The sequence below is a fragment of the Rhineura floridana genome, chromosome 3 (genome assembly GCF_030035675.1).
Source record: "Rhineura floridana isolate rRhiFlo1 chromosome 3, rRhiFlo1.hap2, whole genome shotgun sequence".
NCBI classification, from domain to species: Eukaryota; Metazoa; Chordata; class Lepidosauria; order Squamata; family Rhineuridae; genus Rhineura; species Rhineura floridana.
The window spans coordinates 190,574,874-190,598,028 of record NC_084482.1 but is presented as its reverse complement, the minus strand read 5'-3'; the positions used below and the strand labels follow the sequence as shown (position 1 = coordinate 190,598,028).

Sequence of the window (23,155 nt, the reverse complement as noted above, 5' to 3'; positions counted from 1 at the left end):
AGTAAAACGTCATAAAACATAAAGAAAACTACATATCAAGGCAGGGGTTGGAGGGAGGGAGAGGGGCATAAGAAAGGACAAATACCAGGGACATGTTACTCCCTTTCAAGATCAGTCTTGCATATTATACAGCCTTGAGATAAGAGTTGGTGCCAGGATGCCTGGGAGAAGATTACAGGGGACGTCAAAAGAAGCAGGCAAAAGGCAAACGATCTTAGGCTTGCACAGAATACATTCTTGTGGGGCAAAAGGCTTTCATCCCTTGACACGTCTCTGGTAAGGCTCAATAAACATGGAGGTGTGGATTCCACTTGTATATTGTGAATCACATTACATTTGTAAAGTTACCTGGGAAGGGTTAGGTGAGGGGCAAATAAACCGAGATCAATTTTATTTCTTCAAAGTCCATTTTTATCCAACAATACCAAGGATGGACTAATGGCCTGAGTTGGTGTTCAAAGGTCACATGCGCACCATACACTTCATGCATTTAATGACCATGGCTTCCCTCCAAAGAATCCTGGAAAGTGTAGCTTACCCCTCATAGAGCTATAACTCACAGCAGCCTTAACAAACTACAGTTCCCAGGATGGAGGAAGTTATGGGCTTTAAATATATGGTGTTGCTGTGACTTACATCTTCTTGTGCATATAGTGTGCAACAAGTTGAAAGATGTTTTTTGCAGCAGCATCCTAGTGTTTACTCATATCTCACTGAACTGAACAGGACATGCTCCCAAGTAAATGTGCACAGGATTGCAGCCCTAGGGTTAAGGATGGAAATACCCTTAGGCCTAGAATTTATTAAGTAAGTTGCCAGGAGGATCCATGACCTGTTGCTCTGCCTTTTGCTAGGTTTGTCTCTCAGCTCATTCAAAGGAAAAAAGAGGTGGGCCAGGAGGAGGAGGCAGAATACATTAGCGCATTACTGACAGTGGCCATTAAAAGCAGGATAGGTGGGCGAGGTCTCAGGGAATTCACAAGGGAAAGGTGAACAGAGGTGAAAGGTAATGGAGAGCCAGAGGGAAGAGAGCAGTTCTGTGCTGTTGTCCTGTAGGAAGCCAGGAAGAGAGTAGTGTAGAACAGCATGGGCAGCAGAGGGGAACCACCACACTATAGGAAAATATACACTGGTGTAGGTAAGAAAGCCCTACACTGTGGAATATAGGATAGAAATGGGTCCTGTGATGAAAAGGGATTTCTAAGCCCCTGTATAGTGATTCTCAACCTGGAGCCTGTGAAGTCTGTGATCCCTAGGGGTGCTGAGAAGTCATCCTGGAGGGGGGGGGCACGAGGAGCCAAGAGAGGAATTGTTTATTATTATTATTATTATTATTATTATTAAGTCTTCAGGAAACAAACTGAGCAATTGCGAGCAACTTCCATTCCTGGCTCCTCGCCCCGCCCCTCAGGGAGACCAGCTGCCGATTGCTCTTCCTGATCTTCCAGCTCCTAACTGCATATGGAGAAGGGTAGCCCCAGCCTTTGTGTGCTGCATGGACTGGTGACAGCAGTAGCAACAATAGCAGAAGGAGAGCGTAGACATGGTGGCGAACATGTATTGAGTGGGAGGGGTGCATGTAGGAGAAGAGGGGTCCTCTGGCCTTCTTGCAACCCTTTCCCATAACCTGCCGGACTCCTGCAATGTGAACAACACAGGGAGAGAGGCACGCAGCAGCACACTCTCCCCTCCCCATGCATTTTCCTGTAGCCCCACACAGGCCATGACCAGGCTAAGGGGAAGGGGGGGTAAGGGAGAGAAAAGGACAGGTCACTCCTCACCCCTTTGCCCCAGAAAGAGGGGGAGAGAAAGAGGTGGCGGTTGAGGAGGATTCCACCCTCATGCTCACTGTCTACTTTCTTCTTCTGCCTACTGTGGGACACCCTCCCTTTGGTGTAAGGGGACAGGAGTGGGGAGTGAGGGAAAGGCACTTGGTTGGCCACTGTGAGAACAGGATGCTGGACTAGATGGGCCACTGGCCTGATCCAGCAGACTCTTCTTATGTTCTTAGAAGAGGAATGGGACCGTGTGCATTTGTTTTGAGGTCTCACTGCCACCATAGGTCACTCTGAGAAAGGAAACACCTAGAATGGACATGCAGCCCACTTTATTTCAGTCCTCCCTGCTCTCATGTCCTGAGCACCCTCCCTCCCATGTGGCTGCTCCTCTTCCCTCTTCCAGCAGTTACCGCCTCTTACTTGCTGCCTTCTTTTGACCCACAGAATCTCTTCCCCACCCACAACTTGACACGCCTTTCCTCCCTCTAACCCTGCCCCCTCCCTTCGCATTACTTCTATCTCTCTCTGCCCACTCGCACTAGCCTGCCCTCACCCCTCAGCATCCAAGTTTGCTCCTGTTTTGATTTTGCTTATTCACTTGCATAAACTGTGTGTTTAAATTTATTACATATTTATTGGGCTTTAATTTCTCTCTCCTGCCTCTGTTTCTCCGCCTGCATGCAAATCGTGGTGATGGCCAGAGAAGCAGCAGCAGGGGGACCAACAATTAACGTGGGGGAGTCACAATTTTTTTTTGTTACAGAGGGAGTCCTGTACTCATAAAGGTTGGGAACCACTGCCCTAGTACTTAAAGCTGTCACTCTGTACACACCTAACCAACCACTGTGTTCTGCAGGATGCCCCATCCTGCAGATACCGTCCTTTCAGGAGATCTGTTCCACCTGATGTCAGAATCAGGCCTTTTATGTGGCTACACATGCCCTTTGGAATCCCTCCCAATATAAATCACACAGGCATCTTCTCAGTTATCTTATTGGTGCCTACATTCCTCTTTCAACAAGCCTTCTAAAATGGAGATCTTTACCCCGGTTGGTACCTGTTTTGAATTTGACTTGATTTCACATATGTGCTGTTGTTCTAAACCTAAGTATGTTTTTAAAATTGTTTTAACTGTTTTTAAGTATGTAACAGTTTAATATGCTTATATTGAAATCACTTCAGGATGCCTCATAGAAAGAAATTCCACCATGGTATTAGGAAAAAATAAGATATTTTCTTTATTTATTTAGAAGATTTCTCTTTTTCCCCTTGGCTTCAGGTATGAAATACCATACTCTGCATGAGGGCTGGGTAGGGGGTCCATCAAACATGGGCATGAAGTCCTGCTGCAGCAGATGGTCCCATTTACTTGCTAATTTCTCCCCCCACCCCCATATTTTATTTCAAAATTGTGACATAAGAATAGGTTAAGAATCAAAGAGAAACAAAACAATATATACCTTAATATATATGTCCCTAAAGATCCATTCGGTACCAGGCTAAGTTCAAGGTGCTGGTTTTGGTGTACAAAATCCAATACAGCTTGGGACAAGGATACTTGAAAGACAGTCTCACCCTTTATATGCCCAGTTGATCACTGCACTCTGCAGGTGAGGGCCTCTTGCAGATACCATCTTATCAGGAGGTCCATTCCACACAAGTGGACCTTTAGTGTAGTGGCACCTACCCTTTGGAATTCCCTCCCCTTAAATATTAGAGAGGGGCTGTCTCTGTTGTCTTTTTGGCACCTACTGAAGACCTTCCTCTTTCAACAAGCCTTTAAGTACAGACCTTATCCCAGTCTGCATCTGTGTTGGAATTGGTTTTTTTAGATGTTTTAGTGTTTTATCGCATGTTTGCTGTCCTAGGCAGGATATAAATTTAATAAATAATAATAATAACAAAAAATAATTTACAGGCTTGGCTGATAACTCCACTGTATATGTGTGTAATATACACATTTTACAGTGTTCCCAAAATGTATATGGTTCAGCATTTTCTTTGTTATGCCAATACACGGTAAAAAAAACCTCCATCTTTCAACAAAATGATTATTGTTGTCTACCTTTCCTTACTCAAAATTGACCAATATAATTAATCATTTGGACCACTTCCCATACCCCTAACATCCAATCCCATATCCATAATATCATATCCCATAGTAGTGTGGGACTACTAATTTTTTTCCAGCTATAGCCGACTGCCAAGCAAGCAGCTGTTAATAGATGCATTACCATTTCTCTCCCTTCTAGTGAGACTAGACCTTTTTACATGGCCGAACTTGGTCCTCTCCTAGCTAGTGGCTTTCCACTTTGTACTTCAACAGGGACCACAAAGTTTTATCACAATTTTTTGATACTCTGATTGTCACCTTTGAGCCACCGGAGGTACTACAGGCTCCCTCCCAGAAACCATCTCCACTGAGAGTAAGCTGGAGAGTCTCTCTGCATTCGACAGACACCTCGTCTACTCCAGGTAGCTTGAGCTTAAACTGCACATTGCGATTGGCTGGCAGGACACCGGCAAGAGGCGCCACCAGCTCGTAGCCATCCTCCCAGTTTGTATATCTCATAGGGAAAGCCGGCCACCTCACGTTCTTGTTTGGGCAGGAGAGGAGGTAGCTGAGGGCGCAGTGGTTGCTACCCGGATCAGATGCTTTCTTTGCCCAGATGTGAAGAGCAAAGGCCCCTGCATGGGGAAGGTGTATCTTTAACTCAACCTGGGTGCCCTGGCAGGTCTTCCAGATGTGACGCCTCCGTATATCCTCCGGCGTGCTACTGGCATCAGAGTCCAGGGTGGTGAAGAAGTCCAGATCTTTACTCCGAGTGAAAGTGATGACACAGCGCCCATCGTCAGTGTGGATAACTGGGCTAGCAGGCAAGGCCCCTAGGATGCCCTTCTCTTCTGAATACCAGTTGGGTCCCACAGGATGGATGAGCGCTCTGGGAAAGGCAATGCTTTTGTCCACAGAGCTGCACTTCAGGGAGTATTCTAACACATGGTGATATGTTTCTTCCTCAGCCTTGGAAGATTTGGCATATATGTCCAAACTATGAGTCCCCACCCGCGGAGGATACACTTCCAGGTTCATCCCGTTCCTCTGCAGGGTCATTAAACAGTGCTCTTTTGCCCCATTAAGCTCACAAAGGAAGAGTGTTGGAGAACGACTCTCAATGAAAACAGCTGCCTTGCCATCTTCTGTGAAACAAGAGTAAAGGTTTTCCTGTAGTTAATGCTTGTGAAAAAGCAGCATAAAAAAAGAAAAGTAATGGAAACTTATAGTACATATTCTTGATCTATATAAAATCTGTGTTTGACTACACAGGAATGCATTATAATATATCTAATGAAATGTGTGGATTTACATTTTCCTGCACTTTATTACACAAACATGACATGGACTGCCTTCAAGTCGATTCCAACTTATGGCGACCCTATGAATGGGGTTTCCATGATAAGCAGTATTCAGAGGCGGTTTACCATAGCCTTCCTCTGAGGCTGAGAGGCAGCAACTGGCCCAAGGTCACCCAGTGAGCTTCATGGCTGTGTGGGGATTTGAACCCTGGTCTCCCAGGTCGTAGTCCAACACTCTAACCACTACGCCACACTGGACATTATAAACATGCTTCATTTTCTATAAAATGATAAGATTGACTGCCTGTTCTGACTAAATTAGTCAGTATTATCATATTTACTGTACTATGCACCCATGCTGATTATCGAGCCTTCAAATAAAGGGGTCCTTATTTTTTCCAATTATGTCATTGGTTATATGAGCAGCAGTTAATTAGTTGATAACCTGTTCTTCTTTTATCATCTGTTAGATCATGGTTTTTAATATATCCAAAAAGAATAACCAATACATTCACTTGAAGTGTATATGCCCTGTGATTGTTTCTGTTTCTTTTATAACCATGCACCAGAATTTCTTTATCTTGGGGCAAGTCCAGAAGTTATGTTGTATATCAGCATTACTGATTTTACAATGCCATCATACATTGCTTGTTGTTCTGCATATACGATTAAGTTTTGCTGGCACCAGATACCATCGCATCATTATAAAAACTTTCTTTAAGAGTAATACTTGCTGTATGGTTTGTTGGGAAATATTTCTGTTTATTTAATGGGGTGACCTTGGGCCAATCACTGCCACTCAGCTTAACCTACCTCCCAGGGTTGTTGTGAGGATATAATGGAGAGGGGGAGAACTATGTATGCCACCTTGAGTTCCTTAGAAGAAAGGCAGGATATAAATGCAATAATAAAGAAACCCTGTGCATGCAGAGTTCTGCTCCCACAATGAGCCTTTCCCCTTCCTTCTCTCCTGGAGTGCCCTCAATCTGCTACAGAAGCTCTACCAACCCTTTGGAGCAGATTTTGTGGGCGTGCAGGAGCTAGGAAAGTTCTGTTTATGCAAGTAAAAATTTGCTACACTAGTGGAACAGCAACATTGAATATAACCAAACAGATCTACTCTGAGTAAAACTTAGTTGGATACAACCCATAGTATCTAATGCACAGGGTTTGTTCAAATAGATCAGGGACAGTCCAGTTGCCTCACAATATCTGTACCTAACACTTCAGACAAAGGTGACAGGAGAACATTCCCTGAGCCTTCTTCACGTATTGGAAGATTTGCTAAGTTCTGGTTCTGTTATGTCAGGGGTGAGGAACCTATGGCCCACCAGATGTGGGACTTGGCAACTCCCATCAGCCCCAGGCAGCATCGCCAATGGTCAGGAATGATAAGAGTTGTAGTCCAGCAACATCCAGTGGGACATAAGTCTCCTATCTCTGTTATACACTGCAGTTGCAGCTTGTTTGACGGGGCAGCTTTCCTTTGAAAAAATACATGAGTGATTTTCAGTGCAACTGTGATAATCAAAAGGAACAGGTCGGATGCTTCTTGTTGATTTTACCTGTTTCAATGACTGACATGTCCGTGGATGTTTCAATCAATCCTGCTAAATAAAACTCAGACCTATACCGCACCTTACATTCAAACTGCTGCAGTGTCAATGTATGTTTCAGAAGCTGCCACTTGTGGTCTTCTGGGAAGTGATCATTAATAAATAGAGCAGGATGGGTAAGGAAGTAAAACTCATCATATCTGCAAAAGGAGAAAGTACAATATTGCAGTGTTTCATAATATTTCCTAATAGCAGAAGGGACAACAGACAAAGCTATCTGAGGAAAAGTATGGAATACTTATAGGCCCAGTTCAGATGTCGAGTAAAACATTGTTTAGCATATTGAGAATGAGCCCACACTCTCTCCACTTCCTCCCCTTGCACAAATGGAAACTAGCTCCTGGTTTAGACTAGCCACAGCTGGTTGGATCACCCTAATCTGGCAAACTATGCTTAAAGTTAACTATGGGTTGTTTGACAAACCATGGTTTATCAAGCTAACTTGTTTAAACAAACCATAGTTAACATTAACCACAGTTTAGGATTTGGATGACATGCTAAACCAGCGTTCCCTGATCTGATGCCCTCTACCTGTTGCTGGGCTCTGTGTCCTATCAACCTCAGCTAACACAGCTCATAGTCAGCGATGATGGGAGTTGTAGTCCAGAACTGCCCTCGTTGTGTCCCACACAGCCTAACAACATACCTGAAAGTGAACTTGCTACAAGAGTCACCCACATGGCCACTTCCCCATGTGCTATCTATAAGATGCCACCTTTGATCAAGATAAACAGCATTCCAGGCATGGTTGCTCTCCTTAAAGACTTTCCCGGGTTTGTACTCATATCCTTTGGAGTAGCCTGACAACTTTTTGCATTGTATCCCTGCAAGACTGAGGGAAAAGAAAGGGATTTAGGAACACCATTGTTATAAAGAGGACTGCAGTTGTTTTCACACGGTTTGAAATGGAATGACCATCCTTCATTTTGCCCTGGTTTTATGGAGAAGCCAAACAACATCCTTGCCAGCTCGTTGCATTTCAGACTTTTTCCATATTGTATTCCTACCTTTATTTTTCAAGCTTGCTTTTTTGTGGCTATTTTCCATCTTAACACATAGTTGCAGCAACTTGGACTGGAAAACTGTTATTTTATTTATTTATTTATTATTTAATTTGTATCCAGCCCTTCCTCCCAGCAGGAGCCCAGGGTGGCAAACAAAGCACTAAAAACACTTTAAAACATCATAAAAAGAGATCTTAAAATACATTAAAACAAAACAGTGTTAAAAACATTAAAAAAAACTTTTTAAAAAAGGGTTTAAAACATTATTAAAAGACATATTATTGAGGCTATTATGCTTTTTTAAAAAAAATAATGTTTTTATTAAATTTTCAATCACATACAAAATAGAAATATAATACAAAATAATCAAAACAATTCCCTACTTTTAAATAAAAAACATACTAGAGGGCTATTATCCTTTTAATAAGTAGCTTCCTCCTTGCACCCTTGAAAACAGCTAATTAGCTGTTTCCTGTTAAAGGGTGGTGGTCACTGAATTCCTGAATGGGTGCAATTAATCAGTTCCTGTTCATTGGGTGCAGGATCTTTACTGAATTCCAGTATGCAGCAAGTAAAACTGCTTGCTCATTAATTTATTTCAATTGTATTTTTTATTGGTGCAATTTTACAGTTTTGCATTGCAATCATTATATAAAAATTATGAACATTATTATTCTGGGTACAAAGAGGAAACCCTCATTTAACTGCAGAGAACAGGCAATGATGAATAATAACTATTCAGGAATACCACAGACACAGTAACTGAAGAGGAAGAAATGACTTAATTATTTTAAACCAAAGGTTCAAAGAAGAAGCTAATAATTAAAGGAACAGCTGCATATAGAAGTAAGAACATAGAACTTTTGCTGAATGGAACTGACTTCTCAGTAAACGTAAAATGGCATCTTGCCTATCAGGGATGTGCACTGTGATTTTTTTACAGAGAAAATAGAATTATGATAAGTGCCATGTGAGACCACTACTTTACTTTGCAGAAAAGCAAATGCTCAGCAGCACTAAAGGACCCAAGTGTGGCAGCAGCCTGTCTCATTTATTGTAAACTAGCTGCCTTATACCTGGATTGCTCAGGAATTCTAAGAAACCAAAAATCACTGCAATATTGAAATCAGTGCATTTTTGAAAGGTTCAGTCCGCCATCTTGATTTGAAATTGTGTCCAATTCTATCCAAACATAGATTAAAACTTGCTCCTTGATCTCAGGAACCATCCTCTAAGGCAGCTTCCTGTATTCCTGAAGAGGTATCTAAATGCAAGGCAAACAAAAAAACTTTCCAAAAAATAGTAGATAGGCATGACGGTTTGTATGCTGCATCTGTGTAAAAATTGTTGTTAGAAGCAGAATCAGGCAGCCTGAGAATCTCAGCTTACTTTTTGAAAAGGGAGGGAGAATCGTTCTTGCAGCAGCACAGAACGGCTTTAAAATGTGCTGGCAATGCTTAAAAAAGGAAATGTGGTTGGGAGAGGCCAAGCAGGATTTCGAGTAATTGGGAGGAGGGTGACCTATGCTTTGTTCTTTGCTTGTCTCCATGATGAGGTGTCAGAATAAATAATGCAAAAAAAGAGAATATGAGATGCATCCTCCTAAGTCAGATTTGGAAGAAATCCATTAAAATCAAATTAGTCATTAAATGCATTGATTTCAATGGATCTACACCGAGTATGGCTTAGTTCGATGCAGTCGTAATATATGCAAATGTGCTTCACAGCACTGACACTGAAGAACGGGGTGGGGAATCTGTGGCCTTCCTACCGAGTAATAACTATTTACCATGATGGTTAGAATTGATGGGAGTTACCTGCACATTTCTTCAAAGAGTGCAGCATATCCAGCACAAACACTCTTTCCTGACTGAAGGACGTTAGCTGGCTCACAAGATCTCTTGGCTTTGTTATGATAGCCTTCCACATCATATTCTGGAGAAATAAAGCCATTTATGAAATTGTCACCCCAAAGCATGGAATGAAGAAGGAACTGCAACAGCCTCACTTGAGTGGCAAACATTTAGCAGAAGATCCAAGTGATTAATCAATGAAAAAATATATATATTCTTCCCCAAATAACAGTTTATTGTGTTGCAAATCATCCCCAAAGGTACTGTGTACAAAACTGCTTTCCTATGAAACACCTGCTTTTTCTCTCTCACCAACAATAGCATGGTTGCTATGATAATAGCCACATAATTTTGTAGCACATTGGAAAGGTGCTTCCTAAAAAGCACCATCTCTCTCCATGCCTGCCATCTGCTGACATAGCCTCCAGGGTGACCTGTTTATTGAGCATTCATCCTGATTTGTTTACACAAAGTTTGTGGGGTAGTTAGATGACCTCAGCTATTTATTGAGCATTCATTCTGATTTGCTTGAGGGTAGCATCAAACAATCATCCCACACTTTCCAGGGCATTTCCCTGTCACTCTCCTTACTGCAACAAGTCAGATTGGGTAGGGCAGGAGGCGGCGGGTTTACTGCACAAGAGCACCACATCCATTTGCATTGCACAACCTGAATTTGCTGGTATGTGACTGAATCCCACTCAGAAATAGTGGTAGTCTGAAAGCACCTATAGATCTGCCTGAAGAGTCTTTTGTGTAAATCCAAGGTTTATCTACACTAGTGCAGAGGTTAAAAGAGACAGGACACAGGGGTCTGAATGAGCACCTTCTGACCCCAGTGAATTTCATGACTGAACAGAGATTTAATTTGGGTCTTTCATAGTCAAGCAAACACCAGCACCCTAACCCCTGATCAATACTGGTTACAATCCAGTATCCTCTGTGCAAATGGTGCACTCGTAGATGGCTATGGAATGGTGAAGAAGCCTATGGGTTATCTCCAATCAAGTCACACTCAGAGTAGACCAACTGAAATCAATGTCTGTGAGTCCATTGATTTCAAGAGGTCTAACTCCAAGTATGATTTAATTGGATCTGACCTTATGTCTGCATCTTCCTTGGTTGGCAATCAGAGCCCAGGGTGTGCCTGGATCTCTGGTAGAGGACTTGTGTTCCAGATTGATGTGGCTGTCCATTCATTATAATTGTTGTTGTTGTTATGTGCCATCAAGTCGACTACTATGAATCAGTGACCTCCAATAGCATCTGTCGTGAACCATCCTGTTCAGATCTTGTAAGTTCAGGTCTGTGGCTTCCTTTATGGAATCAATCCATCTCTTGTTTGGCCTTCCTCTTTTTCTACTCCCTTCTGTTTTTCCCAGCATTATTATCTTTTCTAGTGACTCATGTCTTCTCATTATATGTCCAAAGTATGATAACCTCAGTTTCATCATTTTTGCTTCTAATGATAGTTCTGGTTTAATTTGTTCTAACACCCAATTATTTGTGTTTTTCGCAGTCCATGGTATCTGCAAAACTCTCCTCCAACACCACATTTCAAATGAGTTGATTTTTCTCTGGTCCGCTTTTTTCACTGTCCAACTTTCACATCCATACATAGAGATCGGGAATACCATGGTCTGACTGATCCTGACTTTTGTGTTCAGTGATACATCTTTGCATTTGAGGACCTTTCCTAGTTTTCTCACAGCTGCCCTCCCCAGTCCTAGCCTTCTTCTGGTTTCTTGACTATTGTACCCATTTTGATTAATGACTGTGTATTGATAACCCTTGACAAGTTCAATGTCCTCATTGTCTACTTTAAAGTTACATAGATCTTCTGTTGTCATTTCTTTAGTCTTTTTGATGTTCAGCTGTAGTCCTGCTTTTGTGCTTTCCTCTTTAACTTTCATCAGCATTCGTTTCAAATTATTGCTGGTTTCTGCTAGTAGTATGGTATCGTCTGCATATCTTAAATTATTAAATTATTGAAATTTCTCCCTCCAGTTTTCACACCTCCATCTTGGTCCAGTCCTGCTTTCCGTATGTTCTGTGTATAGATTAAACAAATAGGGTGATAAAATATACCCCTGTCTCACACCCTTTCCAATGGGGAACCAATCGGTTTCTCCATATTCTGTCTTTACAGTAGCCTCTTGTGCAGAGTATAAGTTGCACATCAGGACAATCAGATGCTGTGGCATCCCCATTTCTTTTAAAACATTCCATAGTTTTTCATGATCTGTTCTACACAGTCAAAGGTTTTGCTGTAATCGATAAAGCACTGGATGATTTTCTTCTGAAATTCCTTGGTCAGTTCCATTATCCAACCTATGTTTGCGGTATGATCTCTGGTGCCTCTTTCTTTTCTAAATCCAGCTTGGACATCTGGCATTTCTTGCTCCATATATGGTACGAGCCTTTGCTGTAGAATCTTGAACTTTACTTTACTTGCATGGGATATTAAGGCAATAGTTCGATAATTACTGCATTCCCTGGGATCCCCTTTCTTTGGAATTGGGATGTATATTGAATGCTTCCAGTTGGTGGGCCATTGTTTAGTTTTCCATATTTCTTGACAGATTTTTGTCAAAATTTGGACAGATTCAGTCTCAGTAGCTTGTAGTAACTCATTATAGTAGGTTAATTAAAAAAAACCCTTCACTGGTTCAAATAAACAACTGAAGGGGGATTATTTAGAGGCTATTTCGTTGTGTCCAATGCTGGCTCTGCAGATGATCTACAGAAAAGAAGCAACAGACACCAGCACAAAGTTTTCCTGCTAATGTTGTAGAGATTTATTTATTATTCATTTACTCAGTTTATATCCTGCCCTTTCTCCCGAAGGAGCCCAGGAGAGCAAACACATCAACAATATTTTTTAACAAAGCATTCCAAAAACTGTTAAAAACATTTGATTTCTGTCTATCTTTAGGGCAAGGATGGGGACTATGTGACCCTACAGACATTGTTGGACTCCAACTCCCATCAGCCCCAGCCAGCATGGCCAGTAGTCAGGAATGATGGGCGATGTAGTCCAACAAATAAGACAACAGGTTCCCCACACCTGCATTAGGGTTCTCCCTTAGGACCCCCACGCCACTAACAGCCACATGACAGGTGGCAGTTCCACAGGCAAAACAATATAAATAGACACGCAGCGATGGTAGAAAACTTCACCTGTGAAATGCTTGCCTGTTGTGTTGTTGTAAGAGGCATGGAGACTCCAACATTTGTAAAGGTGGCATCCCTACCTACCTATATGATGACAAATCCACATCCAGATAGCTCGGACTTTCTCCAAATCACTGTTTGCTTTTTGGAGCAAGACTCTCACCAGATTTTCCACGCTACTGCTGGCATTCACCTATTTTACAAAAAGTAAATAAATTTGGTGGCAGTTAATATGGAGGAGGGTACTACCTCAGTCCCTTGCTGCTATCTAAGACTGTCACTTGTTTAAAGAAAATTTAGGATGCAATTCTACATGTACTTACAAGTGTGCCAGTCTTATTGAACTCAATGAAACTTATTTCTGAGCAAACATGCTCAGGATTCCACTGATAGCTGATTAATTAATCAACTAAAATGCATACACTTAATCAATAGATTTATTCAATTTGCAAAAATTTGCCCCTGGATAAATCATTCTGAAGCAAGCTAACCTTGTTTTTACATGCTGTTTTACAAGCACACCATTTTCGCAATCTTAGGCTACAATCTAAACCCTCTTTGTTCTCAGTTGGCGGGGGTTGGATTGGGCAGAGGTATCGACCTCTGCTGGTGGAATGATGCCAGCATCACTCCCTCAGCACTGAGAACCCTGTTCTACCTGCCAAATGTGTGGGTGAACAAAAAAAACAATGGGGGGATTGGAGCCTGGGGGCTGAAATAGCCCTGGATCCGGAGCTGTCCCCCCCCTCCCGCTGTCATTTGACAGCATTTGGGCTGATCTGGGGCCAGTTGCGGCACAAGCTCCAACACTACATACACATTTTATCCCAGTTTAATTGTTATAAGTTCCCCCAGAGATTTCTGGAAATTGTCGTTTGATGAAGGGCCGAGGATTGCCTGTTAACGATTGCTAGCCCGTTCACAGAGCTATAATTCCCAGAGTTCCCCCAGGAGAGGAAAGGACTGCTAAATCAATTGAGGTTTGTAGTAGAAATAAGATCTAAAGTTATTTTGGTATTGCCAGTGGCTGTTGACTCTCCCCTTAATCTGACTTTCGATTTATCTCTTTAATTTTAAAAGCAAAGCAGCGACCAAAGTAATGTTATCTCAGAACAACCAAATATGGTAGCATATAATATTACTTGGCTGGAGAACTGCACTGCAAAGTTCAGAGAAGCGTGAATTTCAAAGGATGGGTAAGTTTCAGTTTGCACATGGTTTCAAAAAGTGAGAATTAGGTAAATTCACCTTTCAGTGCAGACTGAATCACATCTCTCCCTCATCCCTAGCTGCAGTTCACTTCCCTGACATCCAGGAATCTGTATACTCTGTGCTCTAGAAAGAGGACACAGCTTAGGAACTGAGTACACACAGTACATTTAGAGCACCTGGCATCTCCCAAAGAATCCAGGGAACTGTAGTTTATAAAGGGTGTTGTGAATTGTAGCTCTGTGAGGAGTAAACTACAGTTCCCAGGATACTTGGGCGGAAGGAATGCGCTTTAAATATATGGTGTGTACTCAGCCTATGTAAATAGGTGCTGGGGAAAACAGAAGGGAGTAGAAAAAGAGAAGACTGAACAAAAGATGGATTGATTCCATAAAGGACGCCACAGACCTGAACTTACAAGATCTGAACAGGGTGGTTCATGACAGATGCTCTAGGAGGTCACTAATTCATAGGGTCGCCATAAGTCATAATCGACTTGAAGGTACATAACAACAAACAACAAATTGTGTTAATCATGTGCAAAACAGGAACATGGTCTTGTGACTCATGAGGCTTCCCATTGCAACCTTCAATGTGAACAGAAGTGAAGTTCAGAAGAGCATGCTTAAAAGATACTATCAAATTCCAAATCCACAAGGGGGAAAAAAACACCTCAGCATCCCAGCAGATTCCATACAGGGCTGTTATTTCACATGATGTATATCACAATAAGATACAGCATACCTCTGATGCATAGGCATCCAATTCCTTAAACTGCATCAAGTCTATTTGTATTGATTTCAGACTGGATTTATCCCATGGATAAGCTAGGAACAAACATGGAAAAGTCATTCTAGAAACAGAGCAAATCCAGCATAAAAAGGGAAGAGGAGAAAAGAAGGACCTATAATGGGATGAAAGGGGTTGGACTACAGGGAACCAAAAAGGCCACTGAAACAGGGAGCCCTGTTTTACTGCAGTGCTTGCCACATGAAATCCAGGAGCAGAGAATAGAGGCACATCAGCGGCATCACTAGCAGGAGTGCGGGGGGGGGTGCAGACCTCCGGTGCGTGCCCTCCCAGGGGCATGGACGAGGTGGCTGGGCTTGCATGTGCGCATGTGTGCACGTGCACTCGAGGCCAGCCACCCCGTGCATGCCCCTGGGAGGGCGCGCGCCGGAGGGGCACCCAGCCAGAGAAGGCCTGGGAACGCCGGAACGCCTCCCTCACCCCGCCGACGCTGCTCCCAGTCTCGCCCGCCCGCCCGCCTCCGAGGAGGAGTTGGAGCAGCCTTGCTGGGTGGGGCGGGGCGGCTCTAGGTGTCACCCCCCTCATGGTGACACCCGGGTGTGGGCCGCACCCTCCGCACCCTGGTAGTGATGCCCCTGAGGCACATAGTTATCAGTATAGCTCTGCCTACACAGGATTAAATGGCCACAGTTAGAGATGGAGAGGCAGTGCTGGGCCAGATGGATCTTTGACTGGTTCTCGCAAGACAGTTTTAAAGTATTCCTTTTCTTGGACCAAAGTAAGCAATTCTTGTGATCAGAGTGGCATGAAGTTTACTCCTCCCATTGCCATAGTTGGTGCCTCCTTAGGGAAACCCTCTTCACAACAAAATCTGATTGTTAATGTAGGTGATGCCTGGCATCTCTACCCTGCCATCAGCAAAGGCTTCCCTTAAGATGCCATCATATCCATCTCCGATATATCCATTCACTTCACTGGGATGTAAACTGTAGGTTCCTGTGAAGATCTACACTCATAGCATAGCATAACAAAATAAAAACATGGCTGCTTGAGATAAGGTGCGTGCGCACACACGCACGCACACACACAGACAGAGCATTCTGCATATAGAAAACAGCACTTACAGAAACCAAACCCTTGTGATGAGACAGAGTCCTCCACCACACTGAGAAGAGAAAGCCAACTCAGCGGATGCAGGGCAGGCTGTATAGCATGCAGAGCTTCAACATCTCAACATCTCAACATTGCTGCCCAACATCTGCTGCCTGAGGTGGCCACTTTGCTATGCCTAATCGTAGGGCCATCCTTCGATGCAAAGGTACAATGCAGTAAATATTTACTTGTTTCTGGAATATTTTAACAGGTGTGGAGGGGCTCATATGGGGAAGTATTGTTAGGAAATATTTTATTTCCAGGCCCCAAGAGTTGTTCAGAGATGTTAAATTGTAGCCAGAACTATTGCCGCAATGAATGATGGATCTAAGAGAGGGTGGGGGACATAACACTCTAAGTTTCGTTTCTTCTCTTGTGAGAAAGAACGCACAGAGGCGCCTTACTGACTGTAACCTCCTGGAAAAGAGATAAAATGTATCCCATTCTGGATTGTTGATATGTCCCTTATCTTGCCTCACTTTACCCATCCTGTGCATATTAACAAACTCAGCACAAAGGAAGACGTGTTCCCAAATACTTTAACTAAGAATTGTATCCATAGTTTTACGTCATACTGCTGAGTGGATGACTTTCACAAGCATCCTAGCCCTATCTTTGTCTCTTAATAGGTGTCAATCTAACTCTCTTCCTCGCCTCTTATCTTAAATTTTCTTAATTCTGGACCCAACAGTACTTTCGCTACTAAGATATACAGCAGGTGTGGGGAATCTTTAGGTCTTCAGATGTTTCTGAACTACCACTCCCATCGTCCCCAGCTGGGGCTTATGTGAGTTGTAGTCCAAAAATATTTGGAGGTCCATTGTCCCCCCACACCTGATATGAAGAACCAGGTCAATTGCCATATATAAACATAACAAAGAACTTATATTTACCATACAGATCTTGCCCCTGGGACAACGTTGATCCTTGTTCTCCATCCTCTTGAAAGCCTACAAAATCATTATTGTTGGGATGAGACAATATGTACATTAAAACATATATTACAAGTCCAGTCATCCATGACCATTGGCCATGCAGGCTAGGACTGTTGGGACCACAGATTCCTCCTCCCCAATATGCTGCTGCTGCTTTTATGTCAGTGTGACTTTCATAGCTGCCCTGAATGCATCAACAGGGAATCTGAGGCCCTCCAGAGGTTGCTAGACTCACAACTCCCATCAGCCCCAGCCAACAGGGATGAGGAGAGTTGTAGTCCAGCAACCTCCAGGGTGGGGGCAGGTTCCCTATCCTTGCCTTAATGAATTGTGGGAATTGTAGTTTGACGGGTGCTCAGATTCCTCTATTTGAGATTCCGAGCCTCCTTCAAAAAGTTACTAAGCGATTCCCTTCAGACACATATGACTAACCAACTTAATTCTGCAGAGTAGAAATGCTTACACTGTAAAGCAGGCAGCAGAGGACTAGTAGATTATACTGAAGCACAGGTTTGAGAGTTAACACTTCTTGTTGACATTTCTACGTTTTGTTTCCTTTACAAAAATGTACTGGCCAGATGGCAACCCTAGTTTTGACCCTCCAAATGCTGGAGACCAACAATAGCTTCTTTTCTTTTTCTTTTTTTTAGGAACATTGAAAAAAGAGACTGATGATCTCTGAGCATTTCTCCCACTTTCATCTGTTACAAAACAGATTTTGTAAGGGATTTTTGTGGTTGTTTTTTGGGGGGAGGGATGATCAAAACTTGCTTGACCTGAAGCAGCTGTAGCACAAGATAAACACACATGTACTCAGTTGGACAAGATGCCTCTCTTATACTACTTTATGCTCTTTTACAGTGCAGTCCTGCTCTGGTCTACTCAGAGGTTAAGTTCCACTGAGTTCAATGGGACTTCCTCCCAGATACGTGTGCATGGGATTGCAGCCTTAAAAAGTCTCTGAATCAAGCAATGTTACAGAGGCTCCAACTGCACTGCCATCTTGGAGAACCAAAAAAGCCCTGGCTTGTGGCTGGGCTCCAGACTCCCAGGTGTCTACATTTCCGCTATCTCTTAGTAGTGACAGATACAGTAGAGCAATGAAGAGGACCCAGCAGCCCTCCAGATGTTGCTGAAGGACCACTGCCCATGCTGGTTGGGGCTGATGGGAGCTGGAGTCTACCAGTCACTGGAGGGCCATAGTTTCCCTGTCCCTGCAACAGAGGTTTGCTTGTCCAGGTGAGGCACAGCACTGGGCCAGAGGAGAGCTGATGCTTCATTGAGGTGCAAAGGCCTTCTGAGGCCTTTTATTATGAAAGCTGGCCAGGCTAGACCTGCTGTTGGCTGCACCCCCTGTGAGGAGCTATCTGAGCCTTTAAAGGGGCATGCCTTGCTCCGCAGCCTTTGGCTCCTGTAGTGTGGGACTGATGAGGGCTGCCCTAGAAGGGAGAATTCTGAATCTGAGAAGTCCAGCAAAGGCGTGTTTTCTGGTCTGATACTTTATTTGTATACCAGAAGGTGACCCTTTAGATTTCCAGTACTTGCAATAATCACTTTAGGTTTTCAGATAGCACCTTGTGGCTTACCAAGAAGAGATAATTTAAATAGTATTAATATCATAAATTAGTCTTGTTTCCATTCACATCTGACAGCTGCATAGGTGACATCCAGCACTGTAAGTCTTCTAAAGCCTGAAAGACCTAGTAGGCAAAAATGGCTCACTGAGTGGGGCGGAGCCACGATGCTAGTGCCGGTGGGTCCCTGTTGCTTATCAAGGGGGGCAGGAAGCAGTGAGGAGGGCACCGCAGTGCAAACACACCAGAAGAAATTAGCACCACCCCAACCTCCCCGCTACCTCACCTTCCCCCTTTCCCTCCTGATAAGCAACAGTGACTCACCTGCTGGGAAGCTAGCATAGCTGCTCTGCCCCACCTGGTGAGCCGCTGCTGAGGATGGGGGTATGGGGACTCCTTGCCCAAATCACTCTCTGAGCTTGAGGGTGGTGTCAGACATGACACTCACCACTCCAGGAGCATGCACATGAATATGCACATGAATAGGTTTTTATCAAATTTTTGGTTGAGATTTTACAGTTTTAATGTATTTCTTATGCTTTCTTGTGTACGTCGCTCAGAGTGACTGGATACCAGCCAGATGGGCGACTAACAAATCTAATAAATAAATAAATAAATATTTAAAACCACCACCAGCAGCGGTAACTATTTTTCCCTATTGGCCACCAGATGGCAACAGAAGGCTGTCTCAAACCTCACAGCATAGAGCCAGCACCTAGGAGTGACCACAACAGGCCTGCTGCAGTATACATCTAAAGCAGTATCGTATCTGTTTAAACAGTAACGGCTTTCCCCAAAGAATCCTGGGAAGTGTAATTTGTTAAATGTGCTGGGAGTTGTTAGGAGACCCCCTATTCCCCTCACAGAACTACAGTTCCCAGAGTTCCCTAGGAAGAGGGACTGAATGTTAAACCACTCTGAGAACTGTACTCTGTGAGGAGAACAACAGGTCTCCTAACAATTCTCAGCACCCTTAACAAACTACACATCCCAGGATTCTTTGGGGGAAGCTATGACTGTTTAAACTGGTATGATACGGCTTTAAATGCAGGAGGAGGAGGGGAGGTCCTTTTTAACTATTTTGTCTCTGGCAGTTTTTCCATTCCAAAGCACTCCCCTTGTACTTTATATGAGAAAAGATATGAGTGCACATTTTCCCCCATATGAGGCAAATATGTTTTGTAGGGATGGAGAGTAGAAAAACTATTTAAAAGCTTTAAAAGGCCCGCTTTCCCTCACCCTGGTGTTGGTCTTCATACTGTTGGTCTTCTATGGCTACTTTTCGTATAAAAAGGAAACGGGGGAGGGGAAGAAATTGACTGTACATCATGTTGTAGTTTGGGCCTGTAGTTTGGGACTTCTGCCTTCAGGGAAGGGCTGTAGTTCATTGTTTTGCCTGCAGAAGGTCTTTGGTTCAGTCCCCAACATCTCCAGGTAGGGCTCTGAATGTCCCCCACATGAAAGCCTGGGCAGCCACTGCCAGTCAGTGTCAGGAATACTGAGCTAGATGAACGAATGGTCTGACTCAGTATAAGGCAGCGTCCTATGTTATGATCTGGGCTCATCTGCTACAGCTCTCCTTTGCCCAAATTTACTGCCACATGGAGGCCTTACCTTCGTTGTCCTGCCCTGTCTGACTGGGAAATACCTGGATTCCTGCAACACCAGAAACACACACACAAAAAGAATGAGCTACTGGAGAATCCATATGAACACAAACTGGAATAATATAATGTTATACGGTTGGGGAGTTAGTCTGGATGTCATCTTTAAGTCCCCGCCGAGCCTGTGGTTTTATATCATTAAGATGGGGTTCGGCAGAAAGAGAGGCTGCTAAGAAGTCTCTTTGTTAAGTTAATGGCTCTAGCCAAGTATCTCTGTGCATGTCTACAGAGTACAGGTAACTGGTTGCCACAGAAAGTACTAGCTACAGATGCTTCCCAAAGGTGAGCTAAGGGGCAGTCCTTCCCTGGCTGGGGGTGATGTCATCAGTGAGTGTTAAGAGAACAATAGACCTGAGCCAGTCTTGTCTGGACCTGGGAAAACATGGAGGCTTGACTTGCTGTCTGTGCTCAATAACTATAGCTTCAGAGGTGTCCCTAGAATCCCAAAGGGAGAGCAAGATCTGTTGGAGTATTAATGCTTCAAGTCTTGCTATCTGAAGTTGAGCCTGTATATATGTGCAAATAAAACCATATATCACAAAGACACCACAGCCTCTAGTGACCTTCATTCCAAAGAAATCAAACCCCTGGTATCTGCTGGCATCCCTGAAATCTGCCATTATTTAAATTATTTAAATTTTGTTAAGTAAAATAAATACTAGTTGTCTTTTAAATGTTTCAAAATATTTAATACTTGTTTTAACTGCTTTTAAAATAATTAGTATTTCTTGTAAACCACTTAAAGATTTTGTTACAATCAAGTGGTATATAACTTTTGTTAAATATTAAATAAATCTCTCACTGCTAGGAGATTGGGATGCATGTAGCTATAATTTATGTACTGACTCACGTAACAGCCAACATCCGCATTCACAGAGGTGAAACACAGCCTCTTGAAGCACATCCAATGTGTATACAATATAGCAGTTGCCACAACTATGTGATTGTTTTGCTGTGTGTGTGTCTGTGTCTATGTCTGTGTGTGTGTGTGTGTGTGCGTGCGTGCGTGTGTGCGTGCGTGAGAGAGAGAGAGAGAGAGAGAGAGAGAGAGAGAGAAGATTTTTAAAGTTTCATGCATCACTTCAGCCACGTTTGCCCTGGATCCTGGTAGGATGCAGTTAATGAGGGGTTAACCTGGGCATCATCATCTGCAGGTCCTACAGTGCAATTTAAACAGTATCATTGAATGCAAATGCCCAGGTGCCATAATCAGATGGATAAGACAACAACTAACCTACACAGGCACTTTAGGAATTGTAAATCCTCAATCTTAACCAAACATAAATAAATTGGAACACCCAGTTGCACAGCACTTTAGCTCAGATACTCACAGTCTCAGTTATGGCAAAAGAGATGCCATCTGATGCAAGAACATTGGGAAATGACAGAGAATATCTGGTTCTATAGACATGACTCCTTAGCACCACATGGCCTCAACTTGGAGGATAACACTCAGTTACAGCAAATGCAACACTTTGGAATCTTCCATCCTCAGGGTTCTAGAAATGCCACCTTGGCTGCCGCATCCTTCAATTCTCATCAGAGCAGCTCAAGTAGGTGGAAGCTGAAATGTTTTCCTATGAAAAATTAATCTCTGTTTTGTTAGTCATGGTAATATAGAAATGAACCTACCTTTTCTGAAGGAGAACTTTCCCCTCCGTGATGTGCTGTGTCTTGGATGTATTTCTACAGTGATATGGTCTGAAGTAAACAAAACAAAAAAACCCAAACAAGAAGAAAGAGAACGTCAAGCCAACTACACAGCAAAAGCACACAAAAGCAGAAGAAAACACTCTTGCTGCTTTGAAGAAGGGAGGGAAAACCTGATTTACTGCCGGGGGAAATGGTTTGCTTCTCTGCATCACTTTTGAAATGATCTGATATTCATCTTTGCAAGGGAAGATACATGGGTGGAATAGAAGTTAACCTTCTGCATTGTGAATGAAGAGCTCCTTGGTGCATGGCTTAACCCCACATCAAAGGTGCCATAAGTAAAATAAATCCAGTATTTATTTTAGAAATGCTTATTGAATATTCAGCATGGGGCTCAGCCAGAACTACTGACTGTTTGTTGCAAATATTTTTGGCACTGCCAAAGAACACCTTCCTTTTTAAACTGATTTTCTGACCCTACAGCAGGGAAGGAGAACCTTTCTGGCTCTGTGGGCCAGGTCCTTATCAGGATTGGCCTCACAGGCCAAGTTTAACAAATGAGTGGGGTCACAAACCTGTTAATTGCATTGTATCATTATGATGTAACATGACTGACATGTTACAGATGAAATCCCATGTGCAGGGTTTCCAAGAGCCAACAGCCAGCTGGCTGTCAGGTGCTTGAGAACCCACAATGGCTTCAAAGCCCTTTTGCTGTTTGCCAAGGGCTTTAAGGCCTCCGGAGCCTCAAATGGGAGTGGGGAGGGCTGTCTGAAAGCACTTGGCAAAAAACATTCTTTGAAACAGTGCCTCTCTCTTTTTAACTTTGCTTGAATGTTCTGCAAAGGGCTTTCAGACAGCCTCCCTGCTCCCATTTGTGGCTCCAGAGTCTCAAACAGGAATGCAGGGACTTAAAGCTCTTTCCAAAAGTCCCCTTTGAAGCAGCTCCACACTTCTCCCTGCTCCCCCCCCCCGCTTAAAAGAGAAGAAAGAAGCCTGGATTGTACAGGCTCCTTCATCCTCTTGCCCATTTGCTTGCCTGCCTGCTCACTCAAAGGAAAAGCTCGGAGCTTCTTCAAAGAGCGCTTTTTGAAAGGGCTTTAACCCCCACCCATCAGCTGATGAGCAAGGTGCTGCCTTGGCTGCATGATCCTGTTCCCTACTGGAAACAGAGAGTACAGTCAATGCAGGATTAAACCTATCCTGCCCATCAGCTGATATCACCAGTGGCAACCAAGAGGTCTTCTGTATCTTTAAAAGTTGTGTAGGGGGAAGGGAGAATTCCACCTTGTGGTTTTTCCCATTACAGCATTGCAAGAACACCTGCACTTGGCTGACTTTCTCTTCTGCTAAAGATATAGGATCAGTCTCAGGCCTTGAACCTGGCAACCCTAGTGTGGACTAAGGAAAATGGGCTTGTGGGCCAAACTGGACTCCCT

The 23,155-nt window shown here is 43.3% G+C and overlaps 1 protein-coding gene across 1 annotated transcript; it reads right to left on the bottom strand.

Annotated features, from left to right (window-relative positions):
- Positions 1 to 3,857: 3,857 nt before the first annotated feature.
- Positions 3,858 to 22,304, bottom strand: LOC133378821 (kyphoscoliosis peptidase-like). The gene is made up of 10 exons (XM_061613436.1): positions 22,292 to 22,304; positions 21,696 to 21,764; positions 20,014 to 20,055; positions 16,784 to 16,840; positions 14,733 to 14,815; positions 12,864 to 12,972; positions 9,570 to 9,687; positions 7,395 to 7,580; positions 6,698 to 6,888; positions 3,858 to 4,976 (listed from the first exon to the last, which is right to left on the bottom strand). The coding sequence occupies exons 1-10, from the start codon at positions 22,302 to 22,304 to the stop codon at positions 4,075 to 4,077; spliced, it is 1,770 nt and encodes a 589-aa protein (XP_061469420.1). The 3' UTR covers positions 3,858 to 4,074.
- Positions 22,305 to 23,155: the final 851 nt, after the last annotated feature.